This window comes from Notolepis coatsorum, assembly GCF_963971535.1.
Source record: "Notolepis coatsorum genome assembly, chromosome: 2".
In the NCBI taxonomy this organism is placed as follows: Eukaryota; Metazoa; Chordata; class Actinopteri; order Aulopiformes; family Paralepididae; genus Notolepis; species Notolepis coatsorum.
The window spans coordinates 39,442,574-39,453,755 of NC_140166.1; the positions used below are offsets into that span (position 1 = coordinate 39,442,574).

At 44.8% G+C, this 11,182-nt stretch overlaps 1 protein-coding gene across 1 annotated transcript; it reads right to left on the bottom strand.

The window, feature by feature from the left end:
- Positions 1 to 6,061: 6,061 nt before the first annotated feature.
- On the bottom strand, positions 6,062 to 9,904 carry LOC311223325 (kelch-like protein 10; the record flags this gene model as incomplete). The annotated part of the gene is made up of 3 exons (XM_084308117.1): positions 6,062 to 6,074; positions 9,227 to 9,309; positions 9,485 to 9,904. The coding sequence occupies 3 exons, from the start codon at positions 9,902 to 9,904 to the stop codon at positions 6,062 to 6,064; spliced, it is 516 nt and encodes a 171-aa protein (XP_084164243.1).
- Between the last annotated feature and the right edge of the window lie 1,278 nt (positions 9,905 to 11,182).

Consider the following 11,182-nt stretch of genomic DNA (forward strand, 5'->3'; position numbering starts at 1 on the left):
TATCCCTCTTAACACTGATGAAATGCAAGCTTCCTAAGAAAGGTGACCTGAAAAACTGTGACAACTGGCGAGGCATAACACTTCTGTCCGTCCCTAGTAAAGTATTTTGCAGAATCCTTCTTAAGAGATTTGATAGTGCCATAGATGTCAAGCTAAGAGAGGAACAGGCAGGATTTCGCAAAGGTCGAGGTTGTATCGATCAGATCTTTACCTTACGCAACATCATCAAACAGTGTATTGAGTGGAACGCCCCCTTGTATATTAACTTTATCGATTTTAAGAAGGCATTTGACAGTATTCATCGCGAGAGCCTATGGAAGATCCTAAGGGCATATGGAATACCTTCCAAAATGGTCAACATCATTGGAAAATTCTATGAACACTTTGAATGCAGTGTCATCCTTGATAACACCTTGACAGTCATTTCCCATTAAATCTGGAGTAAGACAAGGCTGCATCCTCTCCCCTATTCTGTTCCTGATTACCATCGACTGGGTTATGCGTCAAACTAGGGCTGGGCGATAAAACGATAACGATAACTATCGCGATAAATTATTTCCTCGAAATAAACATGAAACGTGGTTGCAAAGTTTCGATATATCGATTTTCCAAGCTTGGCTCCGTTCAGCCTCGGCTCAGCACTCACCAACAACAACCAGCGTTACGTGATGACGTACTTACGCACAACAGCTAACAACCAATCAGTGAAGGAGATGGCCGAGACCCGGAAGGAGGTAGGACTCACTCAACAACAAGGCTTGCTAGGCTAATGAAGGAGGTAGGACTCACTCAACAACAAGGCTTGCTAGGCTAATTAGCTTGCACAGCGTTGTTTTATATATTTACGTGCCGAGTATGTGTGTGTTTTGAATTCTGAGGCCACGTTTATGGTAGTGTGGGATATACAGTGGACGCCGTTTCAATATATTGTGGCGGAAGAGAGTATTTTAGTGTCATATTTAGCACATTGTCATGGAATAGACCGCTTAGAACCAACAGGCTGGCTAGGATAACTAGCTTGCGCGGTACTGTTTTATATATTTACGTGCCGAGTATGTGTGTGTTTTGAATTCTGAGGCCACGTTTATGGTAGTGTGGGATATACAGTGGACGTCGTTTCAATATATTGTGGCGGAAGAGAGTATTTTAGTGTCATATTTATTGTCATGAGATACTCCGCTTGTCGGCTAACGTGCGCAGACTGATGACGACATCAACTCGACTTGAGACATTCGCAGCAGCATAAGAAGTTAATTAAACGTGGTTAGAAGTGGTGGAGAGAATAAAAGCCAGCATATAATGGTAGTGTCTGGTTAGGAACAAATTATAATGGTTGGATTATCCAATGGGGGGTCCGGGAGAGGGGGGTACGAGCTGGAGCATATGTGTATTTGTATATCCTATTGTGTGTTGTCATGTTTGTTTATGTGTTTGTTTAAAAAATAATAAAAAAATAAAATACAAAAAAAATAAGTTAATTAAACTTGACGGACATTATATCGACGATAATTATCGATATCGAATTATATGAAAATAATTTTATAATTTTATCGCGATAACGTTTTTGGTCATATCGCCCAGCCCTACGTCAAACTACATCAGACCGTCCCCGTGGAATCCAATGGACCCTGTTCTCCTTTATGGAAGACCTTGACTTTGCAGATGATCTGGCAGTCATGTCATCCACTCGTAGCCACCTCCAGGAGAAGTCTGACCGGCTAAGCAATTATGCAAAGCGAACTGGTCTCTACATCAACCAGAAAAATACCCAGGTGATGTGCATCAATGTCCCAACAGCACCTCCAATCACCATCGATGGAGAGGCGTTGGAATGTGTAGAAGACTTTACATACCTCGGAAGCCTCATAAGCAGTGAAAGTGGAACGCAAAAAGACATCAAGACGCGTCTCAACAAAGCAAGAGGTGCTTTCAGCCAACTTCGCAACATCTGGAAGTCTAAACAATATATAGCCTTAAAACCAAAGTCGGGCTCTACAACAGCAATGTTAAGTCTGTCCTGCTATATGGCTCCGAGTGCTGGAGAGTAACAAAACAGGATATGAGAAAGGTTGACGTCTTCCACAATAGCTGCTTACGTAGGATCTGCAACATCTTTTGGCCAAATAGAATCTCGAATGAGGAACTTTATAAGAAGACAGGCAGCTTGCATATGTCCCTTGAGATAAGGAGACGGAGGTTAAGATGGCTCGGCCATGTATTGAGGATGCCCAATGAAAGGTTACCCAAAGTTGCCTTGAGATGGACCCCAGTTGGGAAGAGAAAGAGGGGTAGACCAAAGAACACCTGGCGAAGAACAGTGATGATGGAGCTGAAGTAGATGGGTCTTTCCTGGGACGAAGCGCAGGCCAAAGCACGAGACAGGTTTCAGTGGCAGTGTATGATTGCGGCCTTATGCCCCAACCAGGACAAAGAGGATAAGTAAAGTAAGTAAGAACATATCTTGTATTTGGTACAGTCTATATTGAGTAGACTTATCTTATCCCACTGGCAGATAGTTTTGCTTTTTTCTGATTTTGGTCAATTTAATCTTGTTTTAAGAAAACAAGATTAACATTTTCTTAATACAAGATAAAATTGACCAAAATCAAGAAAGAAATAAGCAAAATTATCTGTGGAATAAGATAATTAAAGATAATTCTACTCAATATTGGACTTATTGTACCAAATAAAATATATTTTCACTTGATAAGATTGCAGTGTACAAATATGCAGCTACCTGGGCCTCCAGAGCACTTCTAGTGTCAGCGGACACACCAAAAACATCCTAGCAAATTCACACGCACATGACTCCATGAACATGAACATGAATAACCTATCTTGAACAATTCTAAGGTAGTTTTAAGTTATTTCTCCGGCATTGTGCGCAAATATGGATTCCGGCAGCACGTGCGCATGCACAAATATGGATTCCGACAGAGTGCGCGCACCACAGCACCGCTGTTGAATTCTTTTTCAGGGGAAACACTGAGCGCTATATAAATGCAGTCCATTCATAACTGCTGCCTGGTGACCAGTGATGCTACAGATTACTTGTAAAAGTAATCTGATTACTGAGTACTGATTACTCGATTATCAAAGTAACTTAGTTACTTTGAAAGTAACTAGGTTACTAAGTCGTCGCCGTCCCCCTTGCTGCTGCCACAACATAAGAATGACAATATTTTTTTAAATAATGCTTTATTGAAAGTGCATAATGTCATAAATCATGATTGGTTGGTCAGACAGGTCATCATGAGACGTCATCAGCCATCAGGCCATATAAGGTCGCAGCTGTTCACTGCTCAGGCACTCCATCCATTCTGAGACAACGGACTCAGTGCGTACTTTGCAAGTCGCGCCTAACAGGAATCTCTCTCACTCTCACTCTCTCACTCTCTCTCAAGTAGCCAAATTACACTATAAAACGAACTGGATAGTTGATTTAACTTCATGCTGAAGCTATTCTAAAATCAGCTATAAGCGTAAACATGTGTGTGTGGCTGTGTGCGTGCGCGAGCGCACGTCCCATCTCCGGTCTGGGTTCTGGAGAGGTAGCTGACTGTACCCCTGGCTGTCTTATCAGCATTATGAGATAGTAACTAAATAGCCACTTGGAAAAAAAAAAGTATTCTGTACTTCTGTATGACAACTATTAAAGAAACTTGAACTTGAAAAGTAACTGTAATCCGATTACTGGCTTGTAAACAAGTTAGATTACTATTTACTGAAAAAAGTTATCAGATTAGAGTAACTAGTTACTTAGTAACTAGTTACTGGCATCACTGCTGGTGACGCACACGTAACATTCCCTTCACATGTTACTGTACATGTTCTCAAACGTTTTCATGTTAAGGACCCCACATTGAGAGTTAATAGGCCACACCTGGAGGTCCCCGGACCCCACTTTGAGAACCACTGTCCTTGAAAACCTTGATTTGATCAAACCAAACACACTGATTGTGATTTATTCACATAAATGAAGAATACGGAAGTGAGGATTTTATACTGTATACTGTACATATTATTTACACAAACTATGTGTGTGTATGTGCGTTTGCATGTGTGTGTGTGTGCTTGCCGTCTTTTGTGTATTTGCTTATGTGTGTATATGTATATTGATGTTTACTATGTAATCATTGTCTTACTATACCGTGTGTGTGTGTGTGTGTGTGTGTGTGTGTGTGTGTCTGTCTGTCTGTCTGTCTGTCTGTCTGTCTGTCTGTCTGTCTGTCTGTCTGTCTGTCTGTCTGTCTGTCTGTCTGTCTGTCTGTCTGTCTGTCTGTCTGTCTGTCTGTCTGTCTGTCTGTCTGTCTGTCTGTCTGTCTGTCTGTCTGTCTGTCTGTCTGTCTGTCTGTCTGTCTGTCTGTCTGTCTGTCTGTCTGTCTGTCTGTCTGTCTGTCTGTCTGTCTGTCTGTCTGTCTGTCTGTCTGTCTGTCTGTCTGTCTGTCTGTCTGTCTGTCTGTCTGTCTGTCTGTCTGTCTGTCTGTCTGTCTGTCTGTCTGTCTGTCTGTCTGTCTGTCTGTCTGTCTGTCTGTCTGTCTGTCTGTCTGTCTGTCTGTCTGTCTGTCTGTCTGTCTGTCTGTCTGTCTGTCTGTCTGTCTGTCTGTCTGTCTGTCTGTCTGTCTGTCTGTCTGTCTGTCTGTCTGTCTGTCTGTCTGTCTGTCTGTCTGTCTGTCTGTCTGTCTGTCTGTCTGTCTGTCTGTCTGTCTGTCTGTCTGTCTGTCTGTCTGTCTGTCTGTCTGTCTGTCTGTCTGTCTGTCTGTCTGTCTGTCTGTCTGTCTGTCTGTCTGTCTGTCTGTCTGTCTGTCTGTCTGTCTGTCTGTCTGTCTGTCTGTCTGTCTGTCTGTCTGTCTGTCTGTCTGTCTGTCTGTCTGTCTGTCTGTCTGTCTGTCTGTCTGTCTGTCTGTCTGTCTGTCTGTCTGTCTGTCTGTCTGTCTGTCTGTCTGTCTGTCTGTCTGTCTGTCTGTCTGTCTGTCTGTCTGTCTGTCTGTCTGTCTGTCTGTCTGTCTGTCTGTCTGTCTGTCTGTCTGTCTGTCTGTCTGTCTGTCTGTCTGTCTGTCTGTCTGTCTGTCTGTCTGTCTGTCTGTCTGTCTGTCTGTCTGTCTGTCTGTCTGTCTGTCTGTCTGTCTGTCTGTCTGTCTGTCTGTCTGTCTGTCTGTCTGTCTGTCTGTCTGTCTGTCTGTCTGTCTGTCTGTCTGTCTGTCTGTCTGTCTGTCTGTCTGTCTGTCTGTCTGTCTGTCTGTCTGTCTGTCTGTCTGTCTGTCTGTCTGTCTGTCTGTCTGTCTGTCTGTCTGTCTGTCTGTCTGTCTGTCTGTCTGTCTGTCTGTCTGTCTGTCTGTCTGTCTGTCTGTCTGTCTGTCTGTCTGTCTGTCTGTCTGTCTGTCTGTCTGTCTGTCTGTCTGTCTGTCTGTCTGTCTGTCTGTCTGTCTGTCTGTCTGTCTGTCTGTCTGTCTGTCTGTCTGTCTGTCTGTCTGTCTGTCTGTCTGTCTGTCTGTCTGTCTGTCTGTCTGTCTGTCTGTCTGTCTGTCTGTCTGTCTGTCTGTCTGTCTGTCTGTCTGTCTGTCTGTCTGTCTGTCTGTCTGTCTGTCTGTCTGTCTGTCTGTCTGTCTGTCTGTCTGTCTGTCTGTCTGTCTGTCTGTCTGTTTGGATAGTAATTCATTAATTTATTAGGATTTCTTTTGGACTGGTCTAATACATGTTTAAGGTTCTTAGATGGATCCCCCTGCTGCCTCCTCCTCCTCCAGGGGTCACTGCAGGGTGCCACGGGGAGCGGCGTACTGGCTCATGTTAGGCAGGCCATGCATTATGCAGCAGCTTAGGCCACCGCGCTGGATCTTCATGTCCTCTGCTACAGTCCACCTGTCGCTGCTCTGGTCATAGCGCTCCACGTTGGAGATGGTGTTAGAGCTATTGAAGCCATTGAAGCCTCCGACCACGAAGAGCAGGTCGTCCAGCACCCCGATGCCGAAGTTGCTGCGGGGGGTGAGCATGGTGGGCAGGGCGCGCCAGGAGTCAGTCAAGGGGCTGTAGGCCTCCGCGCTATCCAGGTGTTTTTCACCGTCTATCCCTCCCACCTGAGGACAGGACACATGAGAGGAATGTTTTAGTGTGTGTCTCAGGTAGACAGGCAGGCAGACACGTTATTAATCCACTTAGGGAAATGAGGGCATCACAGCAGCATTGCAAGTCAAATGATACATATATATAAAAATATCTAGTATAAAGCATTTGTCTCCATGTGCACCTACCACATAGACATGACCTCTGTACGCAGCGACTCCCACTCCTTGACGCCTGCTGCTCATGGGGGCGATCAGAGTCCACTGGTTGGTGTCTGGGCTGTAGCACTCAGCTGTGAGCAGACACTCCGCCGCGTTGTAGCCACCACAGATGTAAACCTGTAATAAGAAAGAATATTCTAATTTAGTTTATATATTCCATTTGATTTCATTCTACTTTAATTGTCTGTTAATGTTGATGCACCAAAGGACCAAGACAAATTCCTTGTATGTGCAAGCTTACTTGGCAATAAAGACATTTATGATTTATGATTCTGAATGATACCAATCGCTTAGTTTTTAATGTGAACGTTCCTTGGGTTAATCGACCACACGTGACACGTGTGTTCCTCAATTCCACCCACCTTGCCATGGAGGGCTGCGGCTCCGGCGTCGCTCCTGCGCTCCAGCATGGGCGAAATCACTGTCCACTGGTTGGTTTCAGGCTCGTAGCGCTCGGCGGTGTTCAGTCGCACGTGTCCGTCGAACCCTCCCATGGCATAGATACAGCCGTCCAACGCGACCACGCTGGCGTAACAGCGGCGTGAGTGCATTGGAGCCGCCTGCAGCCAGCTACGAGTGACGGGGTTGAACCTGCGCACACTGCTGAAATACTCTACGCCGTTATTTACGCCGACGCAGTAGACCAGACCGTGGAGATAAGCGCTGTCATGGTAGGCCCGGGGACTCTCCGCCTCAACGCTCACGTCCATCCATCCACCGGCTCGGATATCGTAAGCCTCCATGCCATTGGGCAGGCTGCCGCCACTAACGCCTCCGATGGCCAATAGGACCTCCTGCAGGGTTCCCACGGTACCTGGAAAACATTGAAAACATGGGATTAATTTTTTCATTTTCCAGGTATGGAAAGGCATGGAAACTGAGCAAAAGTGATCAATTACATGGAAATAGAAACAGTTGTCCTGGAAAATTGTATTGGATGATGTGTAATAAAATTTAACTATTGAGCACAGAATTAACATGAGTTTATAAAAACCCTTTACATGTGAACAGCTTTTACTGTAGATAGAAATGGATGATCCCATGTTGTAGAGCATGCTCTTGGCATCCTATATGGTATATTGGATGTTGGAATTTGATGCAGGCAACTTGGTGAGCCAAGGGAGCCTTGGCATCTACAGTGAAACTTGAGTGAAACTTCTTATGCAAGTTTATCCTCAAATGTAAGTAGTTGTGTTTTAACTGTGTGGTAAACCTGGGTTTATCAACGTTAGTTAGTAAGCAGTGCAATCTTGCTAACTAGCTAGCCAACGTTAGCTCTCATAACGAGCCAGTTAGCCAGCGCCAGGTACAGTAGCTAGCCAACGTTAGCTCTAATAACGAGCCAGTTAGCCAGCGCCAGGTACAGTAGCTACCAACGTTAGCTCTCATAACGAGGCAGTTAGCCAGTGCCAGGTACAGTAGCTACCAACGTTAGCTCTCATAACGAGCCAGTTAGCCAGCGCCAGGTACAGTAGCTAGCCAACGTTAGCTCTCATAACAAGCCAGTTAGTCAGCGCCAGGTACAGTAGCTAGCCAACGTTAGCTCTCATAACGAGCCAGTTAGCCAGCGCCAGGTACAGTAGCTACCAACGTTAGCTCTCATAACGAGGCAGTTAGCCAGCACCAGGTACAGTAGCTACCAACGTTAGCTCTCATAACGAGCCAGTTAGCCAGTGCCAGGTACAGTAGCTAGCCAACGTTAGCTCTCATAATGAGCCAGTTAGCCAGCGCCAGGTACAGTAGCTAGCCAACGTTAGCTCTCATAACGAGCCAGTTAGCCAGCGCCAGGTACAGTAGCTAGCCAACATTAGCTCTCATAACGAGCCAGTTAGCCAGTGCCAGGTACAGTAGCTAGCCAACGTTGTGGGGCGGCGTGGCTCAGAGGTAGAGCGGATTGTCCAATGATCGAACGGTTGGTGGTTCGAATCCCGCTCAAGCCCATGTCCATCCCACTGCCGTTGTGTCCTTGGGCAAGACACTTAACCTACTTGCCTCGTATGAATGTGTATGCATGTGAATGAATGTTGGTGGTGGTCGGAGGGGCCGCAGCCGTAGGCGATGATTATTTGCCACGCTTCCGTGAGTCTGCCTCAGGGCAGCTCTGGCTGCAATTGTAGCTTACCACCACTGGTATAACTGTGTATGAACGAATAATGGACTCTGTAAGCGCTCTGGGGTCACTGGGGTGTCACGAAGAGCGCTATATAAATCCAATCCATTATTATTATTATTATAGCTCTCATAACGAGCCAGTTAGCCAGTGCCAGGTACAGTAGCTAGCCAACGTTAGCTCTCATAACGAGCCAGTTAGCCAGCGCCAGGTACAGTAGCTACCAACGTTAGTTCTCATAACGATAGCCAGTTAGCCAGCGCCGGGTACAGTAGCTAGCCAACGTTAGCTCTCATAACGAGCCAGTTAGCCAGGAAGAGAAGAGGCCGCGAAGATGGAAGAGGAGGATGACAGAGGAAAAGGGAGAACAGTGGAGAGGAGTTGAGAAGAGTAGGAAGAGAAGACAGGAGCGGACACGAGGGGAGGTGTGGAGAGAAGAGGACAGGATGAGATAGGAGAGGAGTGGAAGAGAGAACATATATCAATCCCAGTGCTCATGTGTTCCAGTTCAATAAATTGTTGTTCATCTACAGCTTGTTGCATTATTTCATGCATTGATATTATCAATAAGACATAATCTCTAAGCATTTACAATGTAGACTTGACTGGCACATCTTTTAAATCAAGTAAGTAGTCTGGTGTCCTAGGGGGTTGTGTGTGTGTGAGGGGGGCCTATAGATCATCACTTAATATGGTACCTGGAAAATCAGGAGGTAGTATGGAAAAAAATGTCAAGGCAAGCGTGGGAACCCTGTCCTGGGGCAGGCGTGGGCGCGTCAGGGCGTTTGGGAGCCTGTCGGAGCCAGGGGGTTTCAGGACGCTGAGGATGACGGGCCTGCAGTCTTGGCTGTCCCTCACCACAGGGTTCTTCAGGACGTTGTTCCCGAAGTAGTCAGGCCTCATCAATCCCATGCGAACCTGGGAAGAGACGAGCAGACAGTGGGGTACAACTTAGACAGCGGTTGTAGACGGTTTCATTGGAATTCTGTTGCTAGGGAACAGTTTGGACCCAAATGTTTGAGAACCACTGTGCTAGGGAACCTAATGTTGTTTTAATGCAATTAAATACAATGAAAGTAATACAATTAGTTACCTTGGGCAGCAGCAAAGGGATGTGTGTTTTACGCTCCTCACAGGAGTGGTCGATCCAACGGAGGATGGCCTCGAACACCGTCTCCTCGTTCTTCACGTTTAGATCATCCCTCTCGATGATGTCCACCAGTTGCTGCAGGGACAGCTCCACAAACTCCTGTGAGACACGCAGCATCTCCTCAAAGTGACACACGATGAAGAGATGGGCCTTGCGCCTCAGGTCAGGGCAGCAGTAGATGTCCGCGATCCTCCAGATGCCAACACAATTTTCCAGAGACAGCTGGCCTTCTAGGAAGTCATAGCATGCTCCTATTATGCCAGTGACGAGAAGCTGGTCTGCAGCCACCAGAAGCTCTTCCACGTTCTCTGCTGTCACCGGCACAAAGCGTGTGTAGGCGTACTCTATGATGAGCTGCATCATAGCCGCGGACACCCTAGGGATAGTGTAGACTGGTTTCTCTGAGTCGCTCCAGTGAGTGAAGAGGGTTCTGTGGGATGTAGAGTATAGAGATATCTGATGAGTAAAAAGTAAGCAACATTCTGTCCTGTGTAGTAATATATTTTCACAGTAGAAGTACAGTATAGTATCTTTTTACAGTAGAAGTACAGTATAGTATCTTTTTACAGTAGGCGTACAGTATAGTATCTTTTACAGTAGACGTACAGTATAGTATCTTTTTACTAACCAAGTTAACCTGAACCAAGCTAACCTGAACCAAGCTAAACTTACCTGAAATAGGTGCTGCAGCCACACAGGATTGCCTTGTGGGCGTTAAACTCAGTGCTGTTGACTTTAATAACCACATCACAGAACCTTCCCTCCAGACGCAGTTCATTAAGGATTGTACAGGACATTGTTTCCTTTTCCATGTGGGGATTTTTAAATTGTATCTACAGTATATATTCAAGCTTACAGACAAGTAGCTGGAAACAACAAGTGAGATCTTCACTTGTCTTCTGAGAGAATTGTTGAATAGATACACAAATGTTCTAGAATGTTTGATTTTGACATCATACTGTGACATCACAACGGAACATCATACTGTGACATTATACTGTGACATCATAATGTGACATCATACTGTGACAGCATACTGTGACATCACAACGGAACATTTGAGTTCATTTGAATAATATAAATGAATGATATAATATGTTAATATATATTAATGTTATATATTATAATATAATGTAATATAATAATAAAGTATAATATATTTAGCTCCCATTTAAATAATATAGATCAGGGGTGTCAAACTCATTTTCACAGAGGGCCACATCAGCATTATGGTTGCCCTCAAAGGGCCAAAGACCGTATAAATGTTAATGTAATGTAAAATAAATGTAGCTACACATTTACATATTGTTAAACATGGTGTTTCTGTATTTATTACTTATTCAAGTTATACATATTGCATATTCATTTGCATAAATGTAAAAATATATGTTAGCTTATGATATTTTAACAAATAATTTTAGTTTATCAGAACCCCATATTACTCCACCAATCAATGATCAAACCATTAAAGTAAATAACAAAGAAGAATATCATCAAATACAAGCTATGACATTAAGTTTGCTCAAAACCTTTTTGTCACAGTCAAGAGGGGCAGAACTAACAACTGTGAGCTGCAAAGAACACGTGGGACAGATGTAGCAGATGTTACAAAAACAAATGGCTGCACACAACCTTGCAGAG